This window comes from Corylus avellana, chromosome 3 (assembly GCF_965113065.1).
Source record: "Corylus avellana chromosome 3, dhCorAvel1.hap1.2, whole genome shotgun sequence".
NCBI lineage: Eukaryota > Viridiplantae > Streptophyta > Magnoliopsida > Fagales > Betulaceae > Corylus > Corylus avellana.
Genome location: NC_142492.1, coordinates 36,565,070 through 36,590,962, shown reverse-complemented (window position 1 = coordinate 36,590,962; position 25,893 = coordinate 36,565,070). Strand labels below are relative to the sequence as shown.

Below are 25,893 nucleotides of genomic sequence, written 5' to 3'. Positions count from 1 at the left end.
TAATTATTTATGTTTCATTGAACGTACATTTTATTCTCTCTGCGCTTATGGCGCTTTTTGGTCTGATTCTAAGGTCACGGACTGTCAAAGGTGCAATCAAATTATTGAGAGTGATTTAATTGATTGATTAAACATGTTTTACAATAATACAATTATAGCCCTCGATTGAGCAAGTTTTAATAATTAAGAAACAATATTAATTAAATTTCCTCTTAAATGACATCAACAGCATCACACAATAATTGTCGTTAAAGGGATCGAGTCTTACTGGAAGTTCTATAGTTTTTAATACAAATTAATAATGTCAGTCACTAAACAATTAATTAAATTTACCTGTCAAAATTTATTGCTTAATTTTGTTCACCCATAAACATTTTTCAAAGAGAGCTTGCAATTGGTTAATTTCTCTTTAATTAATTGTAAGATTTGTTAAACTATGACTATGCATGTATATATACTTCCAGTATTTGAAGGAAAAATCAGAATAGTAGTAGAATGATCGATACTTCCATAATTATCACTTCTTGATGATGCTTCCATATTGCGTAAAGGGCTAGCTAACTACTACAAGTCATTTTGGAGTCATTGAAATCCAAGTGAATATTGAACCAATTGCATTATTACTTGAATATTAAGGCATGCAGGCACCCCTCTTGAAGCAATTTCAATTCCAAGGAAAATGACTTCAGAAATATCCATAGCATCTTTCTTTTCTTTACTTCAATTCGTTTACAAATTTCTGTTCTTTTTAATTATTATTATTATTATAATAATAATAATATAGGGTGTCTTACCTTTTTAGTTTCTCTGTACCATGCAACGTACGTGATGCATGGTCGTATCCATCCGAATTTAGAAAGGAGAAGGAAAATTTGAAGAATGTTAATAAATTCCACAGAAATTAATTAAAATTGACCAAAAAAATATATAAATATAATTAAGCCTATAGCCTCCGTCCTCCTTCCCGGAAACATCGTCAGAAAGACGACAGAAAAACACGTCTGAGGTAAATGTTTGTGGCTGTTTGGATTAAGCTTTACACTAAAAAACAATGAAGAAGAAATTGTTAAGTAACAAGTGATATGAATTAAAAGCTAAGGACGTAGCTAGGGATTATGATATTGATATATCCATTGTATCGTCCCATGTAGAGAGGGACCATATTCTCTTGGGCACGATGGTTGGGTTGGGACGGTGCGTGTTACGTTTGAGGCCAGTGGGGCCGTACGTGGTCCGGGCGATGAAGGGTCGTCCAAAGACCGCATATATGGGAGGGGCCCCGCCGAAGCTCATTGAATTGCCTTGTCCCTTTTGGTCATATATGTCGACTGGAGAGCTAGAGATATATAGAGGGAGAAGCTGGTGACACTGATTTTTTATGCTTCTGTCCTTATCTCTTTGCACCTAAAGCATGGGCTGTCCCCAAAATACACTTGGGGGGGGGGGGGGGGGGGGGGGGGGGGGGGGGGGGGGGGGGGGGGACTTTAAATATTGGTCTCACTCACATCACTTGTTTTTATTTATACCTTTTACTAAAACACACATAAAATCAGGATGTACATGGGAGAATTTGTGAATTTTACCTTTTCCAATCATTAATATATAAAAGGTATATGGTCATTACTCTCTTTTGGCTAGTTGGGATGCAAACATCTGCCTAGCTACTTTAACGGAAAAATTGGCGGATATACACCGTACGGTATGTTATGATCCAAACCTTTGGCAGTCTTTTTTTATAAGTCGGTTTTTAAAAGTGAGTTTTACCTAAGGTTTGCATCATAGTACTTACGAATTTAGTGAACTGCTACAATGCTCACCAAATGTTTAAAAAAAAAGAAGGTATTTTTTATTCAATCATTATCACTCATCGAGCTCAATAAAGAAAGAATAAATAGAAAGTGAGATGTAAGTATTTTGAAAAGGTTTGAAACTAAAATAGAAAAATGTTAATTTTTTAGCAAAAACAGAGAAAAAATTTGCTAAGCAAGACGTGAATACTCTCACTCTCTTTTCCCTTGTTTGTTTGCAATAAATGATAGACTTACGACTATTCTACAACTTACTGATATACGTTAGCGTGTGATCAGTAGATGTTAAAATTTGTTTTACTTACCATGTAAGTGTCACACATGTTAACACGTATCAACAAATTGTGTATGAGTTATAATGTATATATAGTTATAACTTATACGTGTAGTATAGTAACTTTTTGTTTTTTAAACTCTATTTTGAAAGGTGTCTTCCTAGCCAAAAATAAAATAAAAAATAAAAAAGGAGCCGATTTAATAATATATATACTCTTTAACTTTTTAATTTTTGGAGGTGAGCCTTAAATAACCATTATCTCATACGTTCATCTAGATTTTGGCGATAGATTTATTTATTTCTTTTAGTGTCGTGTCAATCTAATCATCAAAAATTACCCTTAAGGACAAGTAGAACTTTATGCTAGGTCGTGAAATATATTGTAAGCCACAGAAACATGAACTGTATGCCCGCACGTGTCCAACTTGCCCACTTGACCATCTATGCTCCATGTCTATAAGTTTTGAAGTTTAAGACAAAAATTATAAGTAATATATTTTTTATATTTAAAAATTCATTAAATAATATTTATTTAAATTTTATATTATCCTCTCTCTTTTTTCCTTTCTTTCTTTAAATGTTTTGTTATAGTTTTACTAATTAAGTTTTTATTTGAGTCTAGATCTCTAACATACATAAAAATGAAGGCCAAAATACAAAATTATCACAAAGAGAGAATACATATATATATATATTATAAGCTACAAAGTGCCAAAACTCCGACACGAGAAGAGAAGAGACAAATTAAATGTGGCCTCACAATTTTCATTCTTCTTCTTCTTTTAGGCCTTTCTTTCTCTCCTCCATTTGGGGCATTAGGCAATGGCCCAAGTGACCAACCTTTAACCTGGCCTCCACAAGTAGGTATGATAATTTGTTCATTTTAACCTCATTTTGCTCTAAATGATTTTATTTTTTAAAAATAAAAAATAAAAGAAAATGAGAGAGTTTTCTTTTTAATTACGTTCTTCAACTCAATCGATTAAATTAACATGTATTCTTAAAGCATGTGATTCTCATTTTTTTAAAAAAAAAAATAAAAAAATAAATAAAGATGCATGTCATTTTAGAAGATGATATTCAATTTTTTTTTTTTTTTTTAAAAAAAAACAATGTCAAAAAAAAAAAAAGGCCTTGGGCCCTTGAGGCACGAGGCTGGCTGTTAACATTGTGTGAATCAACTACCCAGCCCAACAGGTATTCGTTTTGCCACTTACCAAATTTGGGCCCATAATCGTTTGCCTTGTGAATAGCTTTATGGGCTATGGCCCATTCTAATTATTTTGTGCAAATTTGATGAATTTGCTATGTACAGACGGCAAGTATCAGCCTTCCGATGAAGATTTTGAAGCCTTGCAGACTTGCAGTATTTGCAGAGCGATTTCCAGAAGTGTATGGTGAGGTTTTTGTTTTTTGGTTATAATTATTGATGAATCTATGGCATTACTTTAGGTATTAATTGATTCAAATTTTTATTATTGTAGTGCCGGGAAATGAGATGATTTTACAAATACGGTGAGCTTTGTTGTTAAAATCGTCTTCGGATTAATTGAGGGTTTGGATATGGAATCATTTCATTTGAATTTAGCTGCAAATGAGGTTATGTTGTGAGAATTATAGTAGCTTGAAGCATATAGTCAATTCAAATATCTGGTAAAATTCGAGTTTTGGGTGGTTATACTCTTTGTTGAAGTGTGTTTAGTTGATATGAAAATTTGTGAGTGTAGGAAAGAACTGCTTGGAGCGATTTTTTGTGTATTTGCTGAAACTTGAGTGCAAATGGATTAGGTTTACAAGCTGCGGGTGGTAAAGATTATTGTGAAGTCGTGATAAACTTCCCTAGCGACACCGTCCCCAAATGGGTAGGTTCTTCTCTTATATTTTCATCAGATTAGCTCCTTTGTGTTATGGTGATGCTTGCAAATTTATAAATTATGATATGGGGACAAACTTTTTTTAATATTTCTTTTTTTGAGGCTTGCTATGCAGGAAATTCCAATAAACAATCCTGTATATCTCAGATTAGGTGCATCCTTTGGCTCAGCAGAAAAAGGAACTGGGCTCAAGGCTCTTGAATTTTCTCTCTATATTTGTGAATCCATAGATATGTATGGTTTTAATGTGGATTCCAGTATTAAAGAATGGTATAAAAATTTCTTTCCAGCAGTTAGTATTTCCGATTTTATATACTTGATAATGTTTACCTGAGTAGGGAGCCTTATAATATTCTCAGGACTAGATATTTCTCTGAATCTTGACAAGGTCATACTCCTTTGCCTGGTAGAGCTTCTAGTAGTGGTCCATCCAAAATCTAATGGTGATTTTTAGTGCCATGTTAGGGAGCATGTATTTGAGAGTGTGTGTAGCATTTTTCACGCCCAATACCTGTTAAGGAGGCTTGAAGTTGCAAATTCTAATTAAGAGGTCATGGAACATTGGTGGAGGTTTTTTCTTCTGTTTATGTGGTGTATTGGGTCAACAATTTTGGATCCAAGATGGCACCATCCTAGGAAAATGATGTAACCAAGCAAACAGTTATATGTTGATTACTGAATTGTAATCATGGTGATTGCTTGATATCCAGAACTAAATTTTTATATTATTTTGCAAATAAAATTTTCCTCATTGCAACTTGTATGAACACTCCATTATTCCTTCCTTCCTGATATGAGTGAAATCTTCTCATTGGTTATTATATTTTGTCATTAACTGTCTTTTTTATCTTTTTCTACTTGTTAAGGTTATCAAAATCCATTCTCCTATGCGAGCTGAACCAAATTGTGTTGTAAAATGGGTACCAAGCCGTGGCACAATTAGAGCTGCTAGAATCACATCAGAGAAATTATTGAAGTAAGTGAACTGAACTTCTATTGTCTTTTTAAATTTGAGAATACATTAGTTGAGAATAGGCTGCCATAATTGATTGGCTTTATGTTTGGTCATGAACTAGTTGTGCAACTTCTATTTTCTCTCGTAATTTTATAAACCCCTGCAATACTTGGTCCTGCAAGCTATGGCACACTATATGATGAGGCGAATATATCAACTATCAGTTAGACAACCGTGCAGACACAGCATGGCTAAGTACTTAAGGCATGTTTGTGTATTGAGAGGGTTCTGTTTGAAACGGTCTCATCAAGTAGAGAAGACTGACAACATCTAATAATCCCAACCAAATATGATATTATTAATGCTCCAGTTTATAACTTTATCTACAATGTTAGTTGAGTTCTCTTGTGCATTATTTTTTTGTCCAAGTAATTTGAAGAAGAAGAGTAGATGGGGCTGATTAAGCATAATTTCAAGCCAGATTTCTATGGTTGAAAATTAAACTAATTGTATCAAACATTTGGTGAATGATATTTTTCTCCTCTTCTTTTATAATTTTCTGTAGGAGGGTTGGAGCAGGGTCTGGAGACCCATTAGCTGCATGCTCAACTATTAAGAAGATAGTTGAGAGAAAGCCAATCGCATTGTCAAACCTCAGAAAGGCTGCTGCTGACCATCAAAAATTTGTGAAGGGCACAACCATGTACCCTTTGGAGCAGAGTCTAGGACATGGGGCACTTTGCACAGTGCCAGCAAATTGATTCACACAGAGCTGACTATTGATCTGTGATTTGGTTTGTTTCCACATTAGCAACTGGACGAAGAAATGGCTGCTGACCAATCTACATTGCATTATTCTGTATATGAAAGAATTTGTTCAAAACGATGAAGATTTTTTTTTTCATGCCCCCACGTTTTATCGAAGTTTTGATATTCCCCACTCCCAGTTAGATAGCAATTTGTTCAAGTCGAGTATACGGTTGTTTTTCTTCTAATTCCGGTGGTGTCCAACCAAAAGTATGTGTAGGGGTTGGTGAGGAGACAGAAAAGAACCATATCTTGTAACAATTATATTCAGAAGGGAAAAGAAAGTAAAAAAAAAAAAAAAAAAAAACAAGGAAAGCAAAGAATTTGTCAATTGTTTTAGTTTTCATTTTTTTTTTTGTAACTTGATATCAGTTGTCAACATATCTTCCAGAGTACATAATGCTGCATTTTTGTGCCAACTTTACTTATAATAGAGAACGAGGATCCTTGAAATTCAGACAGGGAATGAGAGGGAGAATGCGGGGCTGGGTGCCCGGGGTGTGGGATTCTCCTGCTGTTCAAGGTACTGGATCCTGCACAGAAAATTCGAGCGGAATGTTGATCCATATAATGGATGAATGGGTTTATTAATCCTGATTGTGCAGTTGTTGTTCTTTTGTAGGTCACCAGATAGAACTAGAAGTGGTGTACGTGAAATAACCTGAAATAAAATCCATCAAAAACTCTCTTGATCTTTAGTTGACCTGTGACCCACAAGAAGAAAAGTCAAGAAGACTTAACGGAGGAATAAGTAGAGTCGCTTTTAGAAGCATTCCCTCGACTCCTCTCAATCAGTCATCCCGATAGAGAGAGAGAAAGGCACAAGAATTCCAATCACATAACTGGAACACGCGTCAGACTCCCAAGAGCCACAGCACATACAGTCCCACACTCACTCTCCCCCCCCCTCTCTCTCTCTCTATCTCTCTCTCTGTCTCGCCGAAACACGTCCTCAGAAACCCTTGCATCTTCTTTTTCTCGAGCTTTCTCTCTCTCTGGATGTATATGCAGAGCGCATTTATCTCTATGTACAAACACACATACCCAAGCCCTAGAGGGAGAGTCTACTGGCGTTAGAGAGATAGACAGTGTCGGTGGTGGAACCGAATCTCTCTTTCTCTCTCTCTCTCTCTCGAACTCTGTGTGTATCCACAAATGCCCGAGATACAGCCGTCAGTAGAGAATCAGCTAAACGGCGTCGGAGCTGTGGCCGTGGTTTCTTCCGAGGCCTTCGGATCGAAGCGCCAGCGGAGGCCCAGTGTCCGTTTGGGCGACATCGGTGGCGACCAGCCGTACGAGTCGCACGTGCGGAGGAGCACCACCACCGCAGGCACCACCAACAACAACAGCAACAAGCAGTGGAAGCTGACGATGAAGGACCCAAACAACAACAACAACTCCAGTATTGGCTCAGGTAAAGCCTCTAAGATTCGACCTTTGTTTCGTTTGAGCTCTGCTGAAACCCTAGACGGTGAGGACAAAGAGGGAAACTTAGATAGTGTTGCAATTGGGAGCTGGAAGGTAAAGGATTCTAAGAAGAGAGCCTCCGCGCCTAAAAGGGTTCGATCCAATTGGGTTTCCAGGGTTGATGATGGTGGTGGTGGTGTTGTTGTTGGTGGTGAAGGGGATGACAAATATAGCGGCGGTGAGGATATCGATGATGGCTATCGAGATTTTGATGCCGAAAACTCGGAAAGTCCATCGAAAGAGCATAGCCCTATTCATTCCCTTGAGAATATGGGTGTGGACTTGGATGGGCATGGAAATGAGAGAGAGCTGATTTATAGAAGACCCATTAGGGGTAGGGGAGTGGTTTCCGAGGGCCCCCATGATGGGGTGGAGTTATCAGGGCCGTCAGATACGGATTGGAAGTGTGGGACGAGTGGTGGTGATAGGCATGGGAATGGGAGTGGAAGAGAAGATGCGGTGAGGATTTGGCTCAACGGCTTAGGGTTAGGTCGGTATGCGCCGGTGTTCGAAATTCACGAGGTTGACGATGAGGTTTTGCCCATGTTGACATTAGAGGATCTCAAGGATATGGGAATCAATGCGGTCGGGTCTAGAAGAAAAATGTATTGCGCAATTCAAAAGCTTGGAAAGGGGTTTTCCTGAGTTTCTTTTTCTTTCTGCGTGTGTGTATTGGGGTGAATGTAGGAAAATTCTCAGCCATGGCAATGTAAGATTACATCTGAACCATTTCAAGCCTTTTAGCTTCTTTCCTCTTGACTCTTGAGAGATAGTATGATTAGGTTGTTTAGTGTTTCTTGTTTGCACTATCAGCCTTTTTAATCAAGTGCAATTTTCTGGTATCTATTGCCTTGCCTTTTTAATCAAGTGCATTGTTCTGGTATATATATTGCCTTGTTGATTTTGTCTTAGAAGTGCTGGCCATTATTCATATGTGTGAGACAGAATGTGGAAAAAAAATATCCATTGCCAATTGGTTTTGAGAAGAACAAAAGCAATAAATTGTCATGACTTGGGGTTGCACTCACAATATGCATGCACATCCCAAAAAGACTAATAATTTCTGAGACTCCCTTAGAATCATTGCATATATAGTCCACTTACATGTTATATACACCAAATGTGGATTTAACACGTACACATGTTATGCCTTCACAATTCACATAATCCATGGTATCACAATATCTACTATTCAAATTCTTAACGTCTTCATTGATGTTCTCGTTGAGCGATCAATGAGCTGCAGTATTCCTGGTCACTAGGTTTTAGTAGGCTGGCTCTCCTGTGCTCCTGTTCAAATGGTTTACTATGTTGATTTTGATACCATTTGTCCTGATCTAGGGGCGCACTAGTTTCTGCTATCCAGTTTTAGCTATTACACTCTGGATGTGGGATGTGGTAATTCTAGATTTCCTTGTGGCCAAGGTTTTAATGCAGTGCTCCTATGCTACATGGTTTTACTATGTTGGTTTTGATGCTATTTCTTATAATTTGGAACATCTTAGCTATATCTGTGCATACCCCAAAATGGAGTCGCGACTATTGAGACTCCCCTAGAATTCCTGAATTCCTGAATTCCTTATAGAGCTTAGATTCACAAAGAACACATCCAATATGGGACTTATATGCACATAAAATATGAAGACAATTTAGAGCACCTTTTTTTATCTTCTTTCCTCTTTCTCTCAGAGAATGAGATTTTTTATGAAATTGATTTATGCAAATTTATAAAATCTATCCTTTATTAACTATATTGTATTTCATTTTCAGTTAATAATCCTGGATTTTAAGCTGTTTCTCTATCATTTTATAGCTCTTTTGGCCCTTTGGTGATGAACATTTTGAACTTTAAAAAATTGTTGAGTAGTTGCAAATGAGAAAAGATATACTGTGTATTGCTTAAAAGATAGTCTTGGATTTTATTCTCGCCATATTTCGTAAATTTCTTGTTTCTCATGTTTCCTCGTCTTCCTTTGCAAGGCCTGCACTTTTTTAGTGCCACACGTGAAAAGCACTTACCTGCACTTATTTATGGTTTTAATTTGCATATCATGAAACTTGGGTTATTTTCTTGGTCTAGTAAGTTAGTGGTAATTGCAATTCAGTTCTCATTTTAGAAGTTGTATTTGTCTGAATTATCTTTAGAATTGGGATAGAAATTCCTAGCAATTTTGTTGTTTGAATTGTTAGCAATGCAGACAGCAAATGTAAGAGAAGGGTTACCAGTGTCAACAAACTTTGGGCTGCTCATATGAGTTAAAAGGTTTTAGATGGAAAAAGTTTCTTGTCATGAAGCAGTAGCGCTTTTTATTGTGTATGTGCGGAGTAAAACTTCTTTTGATTAGCACTATTTTTTATTAGATTAAAGATACACACTTCTACTCTCAAATTTCCATTTTCGCACTTTCTTAAATGACTTTTATAATTACTATTAAATTAAAATTTAATAGTAATTCATTCCATGATTTAATAGTGATTCATTCCAAATTTAATATGCTTTTTAAAGTCACCTAAAGGAGGGAGTGTATAGCATTTTTTTTTTTTATTATTATGGTGGAGGCACTTAGTGAACTTATGAAAATGCTAATTTGAGAATTTGAGATTGTCATGTCGCCAAAAAAAAAAAAAAACAAAAAACAAAAACAAATTACTAATATTACGCTATTATCTATAAAAAAAAAAAATAATAAAAAAATCACCCTTTTTAAGGGGGTGGCCAACTACCCTCACCAAACCTTTGGGGGTTGTCACACATCTCTGGAACCCTCCAAGTAGTTACAATTACTTCCGATATCCGACCGTTGACGGTTCCAACCTCCAAAACATTGTGGTTGGGGTGGCACTAACTAAGAAGTGTGCAAATTATTTTGCTAACATGGCAATGACTCATCGTTGCATAAGCTAGCCATACATAAACATACATACGGCTAGCATTACTCAATGATTAATATCATTTAATCATTGTTAGCAACGAGAAATTCTATCTATTAATTAGATGTAGATGTGTCTCAACTTCTAACTTATTTGCTACTTTTTAAGCACTTACAAACAAAGAACTATTTTATTTTATAATCAGAATTTAATTTTTATGTATATAACAAATACAAATAATGCCACTTCATTTAAATATTTTGAATAAAACACCAATATATTTATTTTGTGACATAATTTATACCCCGTTATATACAATATTTAATCTTGACCATAAAATGACTCTTTAAGTTTTCATGAGTTTGGTCATTTTGATAGGGAATGAGCCTCCACCAATGGGCCGTCAGGTCTACCGGGTCGTTGTGTCATGGTCAGACCTGAAAGGAAATATCCTCGAAATACTACAAGAACACCGTGTGAATCAATGAAAGTGGAAGATAATCAAGTGGGAAGAATTAAAGCGGTGCCTGTACATTAAATAACCAAAATTCCATCAAAAACACATATAGGAAGACACTGAGAAGACCCCCACCCCCCTCAAGGGCATACATACAAACAAGGAAGAATTTCCAGATTCTGCACGACTAAACAGCTACAACAATATAATTTACCATCAGTCCGATCAGATCTAAAGCTGCTTTAGACGCTTAACAATGTTACTAGAGCCAAACTTCAAACTCTTCAATCCACCTTGATCATGCCCTTTTCCTGCTGCTGCTTCTTTGGCTCCGCAGGGAAGTATTTAATACCCACCATGTCACCCACTCGACTAATTACCTGCCCCCAGAGAAAACGAGAGAGAGAAAACAACATTATTGCTAATTAAGTGCATAGAATCCTTGAACAGTTATAATTAAGTGCATACAAAGAGCAGACTTGAGCAAACAGAACTTCAAACAGCATGCTCAAGATATTCTAATATCCTTTCATATGCATTAGCATACTCTTTCCCCTCCATCCCTTTCTAAATTAATGCCTTCCTTCTGGGCATTTGTCCTTTCCAGTAATAAATATTATAGCACACTTCTTTCTTTATTTTACAACACCAACATGAACTCGACATTCAATGAATATCTTGGACAAAATTTCAAAGCACAGGAGCCAAATATAACCATATAAGATCCCTTTCATCAAATTATTAAGACTTTTAAAACAATCCTTACTGCTACTCAAGTAATACCTCCAAAGCCTTGATCCTGACATTGGGGGTCCAGCTACACAATTGTTTCCACCATAGTTACTCTATTTGACCAATTCAATCAAAAACCAACTCATCTTCCCCGCACACCAAAAACTAAGTATACATGTCCAGCTACACAATTTTTAGTCATTGCTTCTAATTCGACCAAAATTTTATTTTTTAGATGCAGTGCGCTTTAGATAGGTTTATCAGTTTCTGGGGGAAAAAAAACTTCTGGGGAGTAGGGACATGGTCAAAAGGAATATAAAATTTAAACTAAGGAAATGAATTTCATACACAGATAGAAATTTACCTCTAAGGATTGGAGAAGGTCTTCCTTGGTGTGCGAGGCCGATATGCAAATGCGTGCCCTGGCCAACAGTAAAGGGGTAGCTGGAAAGGCAACTGTCACAACAGCCACCTGTGATGCATAACATTTATAAGCAGCCGTAAAAAACAAAAGAATGCAACACAAATGTACAGAAGGGCGAAGGAAAAAAAAAAATCAGTGTATAGAAAATCCTCTCTGTTACAAACTTTATTAATGAATGAGTTTGGTTATGATAGCTATGCAAATATTAGAAAGAAACTCACATTCTGATTGAGACATTCTCGGGAAAATGCAGGGATTTTTGCTGGATTGTAAAGCATTATAGGCATTACAGGAGAATCATTATCTCCAAGAACCTCAAAGCCCATCTTCTGCAGCTCAGATCTGAAAAAATTGCTGTTTTCACGTATTCGTGCAAGTTTCTGAGCCCCTACATTACAGAAAAGGCAGTTCAAATCATAAGTAATTGAATGAGAAGTCTAAACTTGAAGTCCACCAATGAAAATACAAAGAATCAAATGCACACCTCTACTAGTACCATCCTCTCCAAGAAGAACCTTTATGGCAGATATGATTTGCTGTGCAGCTGGAGGTGATATGGATGTTGCATACAAATGAGCAGGACATGTATACTTAAGATATTGTATAAGCTCCTGAAAAATGACCCAAAAAAAAAAAAAAATTACTACAAATAATATGCCTCGGGTAACATCCATAACTCGCTTGATCCAATCAGTACAAGGTTTAAAGATGTTAACCATGAGAAGAAACACGAAAAGATAAAAGCTGAGAAGTTGTAGTCCAACATGTCCAACATATAGTTATGCATGGACACACCATAACCCGGTAATTTCTTACTCGTGGGAGCAAAACCAACTCACTCTGGTAATTTCTAGCACTTCAGAGAATACTAAACAAAGCAGAGACGAATCGTCCTAAACAAATTATATCCTCAACAAGAAGCAGCCTTGTTGAACAACCTTTTTTTTTTTTTTTTTTCCCTTTCAGAGGGCAGGTTTATCAACTTATCCATCAATGAACTACCAACTGGTGGGACACACACACACACACACACACACAAGATGGTATAACTTGCAATAATTTCTTTTAGGGAACAAAGGAACGTCCAAGCAGTCACTGTAACAGCTAAACTTGTATATCTAGGTGAATTGCTGATGTGAAGAATCCCTGCCATTACCTTTTTAATTCAAGATAACTTCATTTTCATTTCAGAACCTGACCCAACCACAGATAAAAATAAATATAGATAAAATTTCTTAATCCTATTTGATAAATATAATAATGAATTTGGCATAAACAATGGTAGATACTAATGAGTAGGCAGAGCACCGACCCCTTTTGGTCGGCACTTAGCCCACACTGACGGCTGAACAAAGGCGGCCAGTAGTTGGTTTTTATACTAAGACTGACCAAGGGCATCAGTCAATGAACTGAATTGACCCCCAACAGTTGGTATAGAGTCATTTTACTGACCAACCAGCCTGACACACTGAGAGAGAAAGTGGGCCAGTGGCTGGACAAAGAGAGAGCGAGCAAGAGCTTGAGAGAGAAACGGAGAAACAAATAAAAATGAAAGAAGTCTATGTCAAATTCGGGTTAGGGTAAAAGCTAAATAGTATTAAAATTTTTGAATAAAAATAATGTATAACACTTGGTTAGTCGGGTCGGGTATGTCAAGTTTACCAAACCCCTGAACCCAACCCCCGATCCAATGGGGTTGGAATAAACCCTCCCCCACCCAACTGACCAACAGGGGTAGGGTTTCCCCGGCCGAACCCCAATAGTTCGGGTCAGCATCAATGGGTCAATCACTTTGGGCCGACTAGGTTATTACCCCTATTAATGAGGACTCCTGACATTAGACTGAATTAGTCAAAGTTGTGCCAGCAAAACCAAGGAAAGGTGTGTAAGCAACAAACCCTGGACCCAGAAATATAACCACCACATGACCCAAAAGATTTTGTAAAAGTTCCCATCATGATATCAACGTCAGCAGTGTCCACTCCCAAGAGTTCACAAACACCTCTTCCCGATTTTCCAACTGCTCCAATGCTGTGAGCCTCATCCAAGTAGACGTATGCCTATAACAAGTACAAGGAATGTTAAAGTCAGACACAACTTTTATTCATGAGAATTGTGACCTCGACATAAAAAAATAAAATAAAATAAAATAAAAAAGGTATTAACATGTCACTAAAGAATTAAATAAATTTCAGAATGAATTGCATATCATAATTCTCATTTACTTTCCCATGAAGCCAATTGTTTCATTTCCCATCACAAGAATAAGAAAGAAAACTTCACAAAAATCCAGGTAAATACTTATAACTTAAAGGTTAAATTATTAAATTTTAGTTCTCTACAAACTTTGTCAAGCTTAAAGGTATATATTCAAAGTAATTCATCATAAATTAGAGGAAAAAATTAAAGTTTAGATTTCTACAAAGTTGAATATTAATGTTTACAGCTCAGGTGTATAAATGATACTGCCTAAAATATCACCTTATACTTTTTGCATATTGCAACAATCTCTGGAAGTTTGCAGAGTTCCCCTTCCATGCTGTATATTCCCTCCACGATAACAATAATCTTCTTCCAAGGTCTATGGGTCCTGGGTTGTCCCTCAGCAATGTGCTCCCTCAAAACTTTCTCCAAGTGTGATGGTGCTAAAAAAAAAAAAAAAAAAAAAAAATTAAGAAAAGATGACAAATAGAATCATTAAGATGAAAACACCAATATATTTATTTCCAAGGAAGTGCTCAGAAAATCAGCGCCATATAAAGCTCACTATTATGTTGGAAAACTCGAACTGTTGCTCCTGAGCCTCGAGCACCATTTACAATTGAGTTGTGGTTCAGTGAATCACTGATTATCAACCCTCCCTGTCGGATAAAAGCAGTTAACACAAGCAATCCATATATCAACCTTATACAGAGGATAATCTTAAAAGCTTGAGTTCAAACCTTTCCAATCAGGACAGGAAGAATGGCCGAGTTTGTCACATAGCCCATGCCAAAGACCACCGCAGCTGGCTTTTGGACAAATTTTGCAACACACTCCTCCAGTTCAGTATGCAGAGTTGTAGTTCCTGATAAGAAAAGGCCTTAGTGCATACTAAGTTACATAACCAGATACACACTGCAAAGGTATTTGCATACCTCCATCCACACGAGCACTACATGTACTTGGAGAGAACCTTCTCAAAGACTCAATTACGCGGGGTGTGCAGTATTCATCTGCTGCAGCAAAGCCTAGATAATTGTATGATCCCAAATTGAGACACCTACTTATCTTTGTGGTTCGCCTGCATGTGATGCCATCAATAGATAATTCAGAAAACACTTGCATCTTAATAAAAAGGTTCTCAAAAAATTTAATGACTCCTTCATGCATTGTATGATATCAAACTGTATTAGATGCGAAAGGCCACCCAAAAAAGGCACACAGGCCCGCGCATGCATTTGTGTGTGCATGTGTTTTTGTGTGTACCGTAAAATACAAGATGAAGCATAAACAGGTTTTAGATATAAACGTATAGGCTTCCAAACACATAGCAAAGGACTCACTTTAGTGTTTTATTGTTGTCATTAGAGTAACGCTCAACCACATCAAACCAAGCATCAGGAGCACTTGCTATTGGTCGTCCAAAACAGTCCTGTAAATTGGGGGATAGAAGGAATATAAGTCTGATATTAATCTCCTTATATAAGACCTTTATAACAATTATATTTATAAAAAACAAAAACAAATCCTTTTGAGGAGATAATACTGAGAAGGATATACTAAAGTTGTCATTAACAATGTAAGTCTACCAATTGTGTATAAAGCAAATGAAAAACAAATCATGCAAATCTTATTAGTAACTCATTGGGAGTTAGAGCTACCCAACAAAAATTACTTATGCGATCCCCGAATTACCACTTGGATATCACCTCATTCCACCTAAATTTAGTAAACTCTAAACTTTCTAATGCGCAATCTAAATATAATCTATTTTATTCACATTAAAACAGAAACGTAAACAAACTTAATTTATATTGAAATTAGAATTTTGAACAAATTATTGAAATGAAAATAATTGAATTCAAAATACCTACCTGAATACGAAGATACAGACGCCGAATGTAGAAATCCTCGAGACCTAAACAGATCGGCGCGTACCCCTAAACAAAGAGAAAATCAACCTCACACACAATCAAATCCAAGCCTAATATTCAATTTCAGCGCGTTACAAACAGAAATTTCGAAAAGCAACGGAGACCTGAAGATTGCTAGCTTTCCACCAATCGAAGATCTTCCTGAAGAAGTCACGGAGTTGGCCGAACGCGAAGAGCAAGCCGTAGCTGAAGTACGTCGTCAACGCGGTCAAGTACGGTATCGTTATCATTTTCGCCCTCTCTTTGGATTCCAAGCTCTGCAACAATGGCTGGATCTGGAAGAGAAAGTGAGGGAGATTTTCGGAATTCCAAAAATCAGAGAGAGAGAGAGAGAGAGAAACAGCGAGATTCACAGCTCGAAGAGAAGATTGGACCGAACAATCCAATCCCCTCTTACGTTTTTGATTTTTCAATTTATTTTTTTATTATTAATTTGTTTTATTTTTGACTTTTTGTGTGTTTTTCGGTTCAGATTCGATGTTCTTGGAAAGGTCAGGAGGGGAATTCGGCTCGCTATTACAAGTGGTCTGGGCCGGACTGAGACAGACCCACTTGAAAGGCCCATATAGAAAATTCCGGTTGTTTGATCTTACGGCTGACGTGACAAGTGTTCGGCCCACCTACATTGTAGTACCATGTTCCAACAACAATGTTCCATCATTTTATTCCTCACAAATTGCGTCTAATACCCAATCAAATTTCAAGAAAAAATAAAATAAAATTGCAATTAGATATTGAAAATGCTCGTTTGATTATACCATTCACTTAACCATTAGAAAAATGCTTGTAGTAAATGTCACATGGAATACTATGTTAGATTGTAAGAAAATTCAAATTAAGATACATATATATCTAATATCTTCGTCAAATCATATTGAATTGCATTTGAAATGTGTAGATTAGGCAACCTAATAACTCAGATACATATATACCTTTCTTGTTTGCCACGATAGAAATAAAAGTGCAAGATCGAGCTATGGATGAAGATATGGAAGAGGAAGGTCTAGCATGAACGATAAGTGCCAATGAGATAAGCCAAGAACGACTGCCTAGAAACCAGCTAGTTGGTCTGACTGTGGATTTAGGCAAGCCATTCCTGGCTATCAAACATGATACTTTCATCTTCATACAAGGCCTCTCTTCCCTTTCATGGGAATAATATTGCTTCATTTGCAACGTTTAACCATAGCCATATTTAGAAGTAGAGGTCTAGCATGAAAGACAAGAGCCAATCAGACTAGCCAAAGGCGACTGCCCTTAAACCAAGTAAGTGTATATATATAAAAATACCCCACTGAGGATTTAGGCAAGTCATCCTTGGCTATCAAACATGGCTCTTTCATCTTCATACTAGACTTCTCTTCCATTTTCATTTGATACAAAATGCTCCGTTGGGAGACCAATATTTATAGGCACCCAAAAGTGGAGGATTAGGTTCCATTAATAGCCGAGGAATTTAGCTTCCCTCGCCCCCCATATGTGTTTTGCCTTATCTATTGCCTCTCTTTGTTTTGAATTGCAAACATATATTCAACTATATCACCGTACGTAGCAGATTCAGATGGAATATATTCTCCCCCTATTCAAGGGGAAGGGACCAAAACCATATGTCCATCAATCATGCATGTTGCTACCTGTTGTTTGCTGCATGGCTGAAACTTGGGAAGAGAGAGAGAGAGAGAGAGAGAGGGTCAAAAAGTGCACAACAGTACTCCATCAGTTACCACCCACGTATCATGTTGGTCAAGCCACTTGCATACAGTGGATCACTTCTTTTGACCTTCATGTCTAATCTAATTATCCGCATCTTTCCTCCATTTTATCATGTCTAAAGGTGACTCTTACTTAATTTAATTGCAGCTGAAATGTAAATGGGTTTGGAGAAGTGGTCCATTCCATGTTGTTTTGGGCACCCAATACTTGGTCAGCTTGAACCTATCCAAATCCATCCTTTTCCAGTTGCCTAGCTAGCTCGCTGACATTCGATCATATAACTTGTAAACGGGAAAAACTTAGGAGAATCAAAGTTGAATAATGAAAAAAAAAAAAAAAAATCTCTGATCTGAAATTCTTTCAATGAAGTCAAGGTTTAAGGTTTGAAGATAATAGGAAACAGATGGTTTAGACTTTAGAGAGCTATTATTAACCTTTGATTTTGATCACTTTATGAGCTCGTTATATTCCAATGCTAAGAGCAGCCAATGCCGAACGCCCACCTAATGGTGCTTTTGGAGTTTTAATTTCCACACAGCACAACCTTTGCTTTTGTCTGTTTGACTTCAGATTGTGTCATTTTCACATCATGTTTTCAGTAGTTGAATTTTTTCTAACACATGGCATTCAAAATTCTATGCATTATTATTATATATTCCAAGCTTCTTCTTCAAAAAAGTAGCCCATAACACGTACCCATCCCTCTGTCACTTGCATTCAACTTTATTTCATTTCTGTTCTCCTTTTTACGAAAAATACCACTAATTGTTTGTGGTTGTGGCCTTGGCCCAATATGACCCACGTGGGCTCATCTATCGGGCAACTATCTGCCATATGTCTGAAACCTAAGTTGAGGGCTTAGCCCAAATCCTTGGTCACAAGCCCAGCCGGCCTATAAGCTGGCTGCCGTAAGCCATGTTGGGCTTCAAATATTGAGCTAAACTAGTGAATTGGGTTTTGTTTGGCAAAGCCTTTTTCTTAGATACTGTAATTGGTGTAAATTGATATGAAAAAAAATAAAAATGTTTGGTATAAAGAAGTGAAAATAGTGATATAAAAAACTGAAAAAGTTTTGTTTTATAATGATTTTTTTACTTGAGTAATAATAAAAAGTGAATTATGTAATATAAAAAGTTATAATGTTTTTATGTCAATTTTTTTGGGAAAAGTAACAAAAGAAAAAGAAAGACTTTGCCAAACAAAGCCTTGGTATTTCTCTCCCGCTGCTCCAATCCAACTGGTTTCAATGCTCTTCCTTATTGCGTGCTTGTTTTTCGCCTTTGGACTATTGTGTCAAATTGCCGTTTATGGCGGCCTTTTTCTTAGCCAGGGAATCTTTTGGCCTATTTTCAGTTGTATTTGTTGTGCGGCTCCACCCATTTTCTTTGTGTAAATCGGTTTCACTTTGTTAATGCAATTTTTCTCATGGTTTAATAGAGCGATGCGTAGCTACAAAATAAGAAGACAACCACCGGAATGATGCCAGCCCAAAGGGGCCGACACGGAGGACTCTTAATGGTTAAGTCATATATTTTTACGAGAGAAAGAGACTCAATACTAACCCTTTTTATGCACCCTCTCTCTAGGTGCTATCTGATTATTTGCTTATATGTAATGAGCTTATAACAGATAGATATTATTCTATTAATTAGGCTTTTACAATCTTTTTGGCTGAGGGGGTCCCTTAATTATTATTCCTTTCTTATCACACTTCAAAAGCTATGAAATATGAATAATAAAAACACCTGTTGGGCTGAGTCAGCATATATATGTGTGAATGAATATAGGAGCTTTTTTCGTCCTTTGTCGTGTGATTGGAACTTTTTCGTGCCTACAAAGGTATGCCAGCTGCCGGCAAAAGGCCTTTGGGACAGGAAAGTCCAAGTAATATTTGCATGAAGTTACGAAGAAACTCCATGGCTGGCCTCGGGCTCGGAGTAAGTTTTACTTTCGCATTTCAGCTTTAGAAAATCATACCCACCATGCGCAGCAGTCATTGTTTATGTTCACACTTGGGCAACAGTGGGCTCCATTTCTAACCTTTCATTCAAAGTTTGGATAGCGCTCGATATAACTTCAAAGAATTAAATTAAATTAACTTTCTTAGAAAGATTGTACCAAGTAACTATAATTGCCCTCGATCCTACGTTGTTGTTGTTAGTTGTTACATAATGGCACATACAACCATAAAATGGTCAATGCAATGTGGAAGAAACATTACCCTTTCATTATGGGATATGGATTGATGATTATCTCCCCCGTCATTTTCTGTTTTTACAATCGTATATAAAGAGCTTGCTGATACTCTTGCTCGAAAAGGTGTTTGGACAATCTAAGGAAGAGGGTTGCAATTTTTGTTCGTATATAATTGGGTCTAGATTGTGTGGAAGTATATGTATAAGATTATATAAATAAATCATAACTCAACTCATTTAATTAAATGAACAACCTCTCAACCTTAACCCACTACTTTCATGTCGAATTCACGAGTCGTATAAAAAAAAAAATCAGCCTTGATCTAAACACAATTTCAAACAAATGGAATTCATCTTAAACCTCTCACAATTTCTTAGGTTTTGGAGGAGATTGTTACGATCCCAAACCAAATCTTTATTGTGATTTACAAAGATACAAATGTTAATAGCTAGAAGAAAAATGCTGTGAGGATGCTACAAAAAGCTGTCTATTGTTGTTGACAATGGCATATGAAAAGAAGGGTGAAGTTGATAGGCAATTGCTCGCTGTACCTATACATAATGCATATCACCGTCTCATTCATCATTCTGAAAATAGCCAAAGCAATTCCCACTTATTATTGATTTTAACAGCCCGACAATGCCATTAGGATTGTTGTTTATTCGGCCGGGCTTCCTAAGGGCAACATTATTCCAACCAAGTTTTTCCGACGGCAAAGAAATAACTATAATTATTAAGGAATTTTATATCGATTTGATTGTATTATATTTGGTCTCTTTGATTATTACCTTAAGCCTTCAATTTTGTTAGATCATATAGGCCCTTTTTCCACATTGTATATATCGGAGTCATTTTTCTGACGTCCCTCATGGCTGTTTAAATATTGCCCGCTTTGGATCTCTTCTTTTTTCAAAAGCATTTTGAATCGAACACCACTTGTTTGGGTTTCAATATTTGTAAAACTTGAATGCAAAGAGAGTATATATTAAGATATTCTACATCATACAAGTGTGCACTTGGCTATGGAGTTCATGTATCATTAAAAAAAATTCAGTTATTAACTTAAATTTTCAGGTTGAATAATTAATATATATATTTCACTTTCCCTTATCAATGAAGATTAAAACAAATGATGATGGAGGGATTATTTGGTTGGATCTACTTTGAAAGAATGGAGGGAAATGTCCAATTGCAATGCATTAATCATTATTTTGTTTGTTCTCCATCAAAAGGGAAAAGTGATGATGGGATCAGAGACCATTAACCATTCAAAAAGGATGGTGATTAATTAAAGTAGGTCATTTATAAGCATGATTTGTTCTCCTTTAGACCCTATTCTTCAAGAGAAAACTTTAACCTAGCTACTTCATGTACTACTTGCAGTCTCCGCCCAATAGCATTGAAGTCGTACGCCGCGCACCGCTTTAATAGCTCACGTAACATTTAATTGTAAATAGTTGATGTGATAAGTGTTAAGTAAACTTATAAATTTGCTTAACTAAGATACATAATATGATAATCCTATTTTTATGTTTAATGACAAATTTGGGAAAAAAATAATTTCTCAATACTTCACTAAGTGTGAGTCTTGTGGGATATCAATATAAGCTTTTAAGTTTTAAATTTTATAATTAAGGATCCTATTTGTCAATTGACCAAGACTCAGATGTTTAATTGATATAGCCTTGTATGATACTGTTAATAAATTAAAATTAATCGAATTGAATACAACAATAAACTTCTAAATAGTGATGACGCGTCCATCATCAATAGAGAAAAGAAAATGAATTGATCGAACCGTCTTATCAATTCCATGTGTGGTGCATTGACTTGTAAACATGGTGGAAGTATGCAACGCCTGCTTTTGGTACGTAAACGGTCAACATCTTGTGCCTAAATCTACACATTTACGTATGCATTCCAACTGCCTCATTGGTTGGTTTGATAAACGATTTTGTTTTAGTTTTGGTTTAATATTGGAGCAAAACGTGATTGTTTTGGTTTTTGTTCGATATTAGAGCAAAAAGTGATTGATGTAAAAAAAAATAAGAATATTTAAAAAAAAAAAAAAAAAAAAGTGAAAAAGTAAGAATGTTTAGTGTGAAAAAAATGAAAATTTTTTTGTTTTGTAGTAATTTTTTTATTTGAATAATAATAAAAAATAATTGATGTAATGTAAAAAGTAAGAAAATATTAAAAAAAATGAAAAAAGTGAGATGAATAGTGGTGTCAAAATCATGGCAAAATCGTTTATCAAACGGAGCCAATATTATGTGCTTTTTCTATATCCATTGAAAAAGGCAATGCCTTCTTGCCAAAATAACCAAAAAAATAAAGAAAAAAATAAAGAGCAATGCCTAAAATCTAAATAAATAAATTAGTCTAGACGGCTACCACTTGCCCGCTAAAAAGCGCTCATGATCATGGTTGTATTTGTTCGTTGAAAATGATTTAAGAAGATTTAGTCGACGAGAATTGCAAGTGTTTTTTTAAGATTAATTGAGTCATATTCTGATACAGCCTTACCAGAACATTAATAATTTTTAAGGTAGCTAATACTAATTATAGTGAATAATTGAATTTATACCATATTACATATCTAACTTCATGAGAAATTTTTTGAAATAATGAACCAACGCCGTTTGGTAGATACATGTCTCTTCTTATTCTCATTAATTGATAGATTAACATATTGTTCCTCGTTAAAATTAAAGTCTTGTTGATGTACCAGCCAAACTATTACTTCCATAAAATTAAAGTTTTGTAAGCGTATGAGCAACCCAATTGCCTTGACGGTGGACGTGATGGACTTTCCAATCTATGCAGTTACTCAGCTTCTGTTTGGCATCCAGCAAAATATTACCATAACTCCCTAGCCATTGTTCTTCATGCTTGAGCATATTTACTCTCTCCTACGCGTCCCCTTCAAGCACTAAGAGTCTTGTGAGAGATAAGCCTTGTATGATAATCCTATTTTTATGTATATCACTAAGCGAGTCTTGTGAGAGATAAGCTTTTAAGTTTTTAATTTTATAATTAAGGATCCTATTTATCAATTGACCAAAACTCAGATGTTTAATTGATATAGCCTTGTATGATACTGCATGTTAATAAATTAAAATTAATCGAATTGAATTGAATACAACAATAAAATACTCCAATGGCATCTAAATAGTGATGACGCGTCCATCATCAATAGAGAAAAGAAAATGAATTGATCGACCCGTCTTATCAAATTGCATGGTGTGGTGCATTGACTTTTAAACATGGTGGAAGAATTCAACGCCTGCTTTTGGTACGTAAACCGTCAACATCTTGTGCCTAAATCTTCACATTTACGTCTGCATGCCAACTGCTTCATTATGTGCCTTTTCTATATCCATTGAAAGCAATGCCTAAAATCTAAATAAATAAATTAGCTTACACGGCTATCACTTGCCCGCTAGAGAGCGCTCATGATTATGGTTGTATTTGTCTATTAGAAACAATTTAAGAAGAGTTTAGACGATGAAAACTTAAGCATTTTTTTGAGATTAATTGAGTCATATTCTAATATAGTTTCACTAGAACATTAATAATTTTCAAAGTAACTAATATTAATCAGACTTATATAGATAATTTTTTTATTGTAAATAATCGAATTTATACCATAGTACATATCCAACTTCATGAGAATTTTTTTGAAATTAATGAACCATTGCCGCTCGGTAGATACATGTCTCTTCTTATTCTCATTAATTGATAGATTAACATATTGTTCCTCGTTAAAATTAAAGTCTTGTTGATGTACCAGCCCAATTATTCCTTCCATAAAATCCCACCACGCTTTCTCCTTTATTGCTGCCGCGAAATTGTGCATTAAAGTCGTCAAGTTTATTTATTTATAGACTATTCACGTTCTACAAAGTACAAGGGAAAATTATTGGGGGATTAGAGCTTGGATTTGGGTTGACTTCTCTGATTAAATAATTTGAGATTTTGTGGTTGAAGTAGATGGCGAAAATGAAACATGGACAATGATTTACTACCATCTTCGTAGAAATTAAGATGGAAATCTCACATTTTACGAACATAAGAAAAGTGTCACATGGCACTACAAATTTTAAGCGTTAACGTGTCAAGTATTCTGTAAACTCATATTTTAGTTTATAAATAAGATAAATATTACGTAGATAATTCATATTTTAGTGGAGGCTGACATAATAAAGGTCACAAAAAAAGTGCTACGACCACTTATAAAATACTTATAATAAATATTGTTGTATGGTATTAGGCTATTAGCACTCTTTTTACAAAAGTAAAATAGACCAGGTTCAAGAAGGACTATTATAGGAGATTTATTGAAACTATCCTCTTTTTATAGTTCATAATAAATATAATAGCGTTTGATAGATATAATAACATTATTAGAAAACTCTTGCACAAATAATTATTTTAAAATAATTAATTATAACGATTGTCTCAGACTCTCAATTTGCAATCAAATCTGGATTACTGTGTAAATCAAATCAAATATAGATTTATAATATAAATTTTAGCAGCCTAATCACAAGAACGCTCTTTGCAAAAGATGACGCAATGCTTTCACGCACCAGAGGAATGCAACGCAACGACCGCCGACGGAACTTCGGTCACGGCCAAATTTTCTAACGTGGACCACAAATACAATAACCCGAGTACGGAAGAGAAGAGAGGTCTGTGAGGAAGTGTGCCGTGAGGTTAGAAAGACCCCGAGAAAGGCGGGGTGGACTTGGCAACTTTGGCCATCTGACCTGTCACTAGTCATTACATCTCATAAAGGCCCGTATTATTGAAAAGTATGGGCCCCACTGTAGCTCTTAACTGAGGCCCCTGACTGCTCTTTCGGCTCAATTTCCGATTTGCTCAATAGGCTCACACTCTTCTCACGTGCAGTCATTTTGCGTGTAATGCCCGGTCAACTAAAGTCTCTAGCTAGCTCAAAGTCGACTACGACCGATGGCGTGGATTGGAATTCGCTAATTTTGTGGTTAATTTATGAATTATGTTAAAAATTATTAGCTTAAAATGTTAAATAAATTGCAATCCGACACCATTAAAAAAAAAAAAAAAAATCAATGGTGTCAAACTGCAATTTGTGCTGGATTTATGAATCACGTTAGAGCTTGTTATTTTTAAATGTTATTTGTCAAGTTCAAGTTGTACTGAGTAATTAATATAAAATTATACAAATCAATCATAATTTAACTCATTTCATTAAATGAGCTAGACCCCTCATTCTTAATATACTAAATTCATGTTAGATATGTGTCAAGTTCGTGAACTGGGTAATAAATTGACAACTCTAATTACAATTCTCTATTTTCACTTGAATTAGAGACCAATTATTTTATATTTAAGATTATATTTTATGTATTTAGTGGTGTATATTGTCACTTTTATTTAAATTTTTTAAATAGCATAATATTATGTATAGCATTGAATGGAAGAGCAAAACATGAGCCTCCCCATCCCCAATAATTATGAGCATTTTGTTGGTTTGACAAAATTGAAAGAAAACGATTTGATATAGTTGTTGTCAGCGTATAATTTGTAGTTAGGACTTATGAGAGAAATTATCGTTAAAAAAATGGTATGGTGAATGGTCAAAACACGTTGATATGAATATGACATATTATGGAATATAACCCATAGAGTTGTGAAAATAACTACTCTTTGCATTTAGTCCACTCAATGTGCTTTTCGCTTTTGTGAAAATAACTACCAATGATTGAAAGCAAATGAACATTTAATACTTGTTAGAGGATATTTTTTTATTTTTATTTTTAAATTTGTTTTAATGTGATATAAAAGTAAAACAAAAATAAAATAAGAAAATGATTTAACAAACAAAGCCCATTTTTTAGTAAGTGGGTTACTTTTTAACAAACCAAAGTTTTTGAAGTAATTGTAAAAAAGAAAATAAAATATTTGAGTGAATTCTCAGACAATTTTTTTTTTTCCCTCAAACCCAATATATTAAAATAACTTGATTTCGAAATGCATAGGATTTATATATATATATATATATATATATATATATAGAGGTGAGAATTACATGCTTATTAAAAATATATGGCATCCAAAATACATGTAATTTCCAAATCTATTTTAAAAATATAAATCATATATATATATATATATGTTGTACACATATT

At 35.4% G+C, this 25,893-nt stretch overlaps 3 protein-coding genes across 4 annotated transcripts; 2 read left to right on the top strand and 1 right to left on the bottom strand.

Annotated features, from left to right (window-relative positions):
- Window positions 1–3,409: 3,409 nt before the first annotated feature.
- On the top strand, window positions 3,410–5,917 carry LOC132175243 (sialyltransferase-like protein 2). Of its 2 annotated transcripts, XM_059587116.2 has the most exons (4): window positions 3,416–3,482; window positions 3,874–3,947; window positions 4,826–4,935; window positions 5,480–5,917. In XM_059587116.2, the coding sequence occupies exons 1-4, from the start codon at window positions 3,422–3,424 to the stop codon at window positions 5,673–5,675; spliced, it is 441 nt and encodes a 146-aa protein (XP_059443099.1). In that variant the 5' UTR covers window positions 3,416–3,421; the 3' UTR covers window positions 5,676–5,917. The 2 variants fall into 2 exon arrangements, 1 of the variants encoding a protein (XP_059443099.1); XR_009439407.2 differs by lacking the exon at window positions 5,480–5,917 and adding an exon at window positions 3,570–3,600 and having other exon boundaries at window positions 3,410–3,482; window positions 3,874–4,843.
- A 620-nt stretch (window positions 5,918–6,537) lies between these two features.
- On the top strand, window positions 6,538–8,030 carry LOC132174890 (uncharacterized). Its single transcript, XM_059586625.2, has one exon. It carries the CDS (start codon window positions 6,877–6,879, stop codon window positions 7,831–7,833), a length of 957 nt encoding a protein of 318 aa, XP_059442608.1. The 5' UTR covers window positions 6,538–6,876; the 3' UTR covers window positions 7,834–8,030.
- A 2,535-nt stretch (window positions 8,031–10,565) lies between these two features.
- On the bottom strand, window positions 10,566–16,259 carry LCB2 (long chain base2). The gene is made up of 12 exons (XM_059586285.2): window positions 15,913–16,259; window positions 15,749–15,814; window positions 15,218–15,306; window positions 14,810–14,955; window positions 14,615–14,739; window positions 14,440–14,533; window positions 14,154–14,317; window positions 13,571–13,732; window positions 12,157–12,283; window positions 11,894–12,060; window positions 11,613–11,720; window positions 10,566–10,896 (listed from the first exon to the last, which is right to left on the bottom strand). The coding sequence occupies exons 1-12, from the start codon at window positions 16,036–16,038 to the stop codon at window positions 10,801–10,803; spliced, it is 1,470 nt and encodes a 489-aa protein (XP_059442268.1). The 5' UTR covers window positions 16,039–16,259; the 3' UTR covers window positions 10,566–10,800.
- Window positions 16,260–25,893: the final 9,634 nt, after the last annotated feature.

What these genes read in the sequence shown, in the direction of transcription:
- LOC132175243 (XM_059587116.2), top strand. Translation starts at nt 3,422, where the DNA reads ATGAAGATTTTGAAGCCTTGCAGACTTGCAGTATTTGCAGAGCGATTT. An exon ending in GCGATTTCCAGAAGTGTATG is followed by an intron (nt 3,483 to 3,873) that starts GTGAGGTTTTTG and finishes CAAATGGATTAG; the next exon opens with GTTTACAAGCTGCGGGTGGT. An exon ending in GCGACACCGTCCCCAAATGG is followed by an intron (nt 3,948 to 4,825) that starts GTAGGTTCTTCT and finishes CTACTTGTTAAG; the next exon opens with GTTATCAAAATCCATTCTCC.
- LOC132174890 (XM_059586625.2), top strand. Translation starts at nt 6,877, where the DNA reads ATGCCCGAGATACAGCCGTCAGTAGAGAATCAGCTAAACGGCGTCGGA.
- LCB2 (XM_059586285.2), bottom strand. Translation starts at nt 16,038, where the DNA reads ATGATAACGATACCGTACTTGACCGCGTTGACGACGTACTTCAGCTAC. An exon ending in GGAAAGCTAGCAATCTTCAG is followed by an intron (nt 15,815 to 15,912) that starts GTCTCCGTTGCT and finishes CTCTTTGTTTAG; the next exon opens with GGGTACGCGCCGATCTGTTT. An exon ending in TAGTGCTCGTGTGGATGGAG is followed by an intron (nt 14,740 to 14,809) that starts GTATGCAAATAC and finishes TTTTCTTATCAG; the next exon opens with GAACTACAACTCTGCATACT.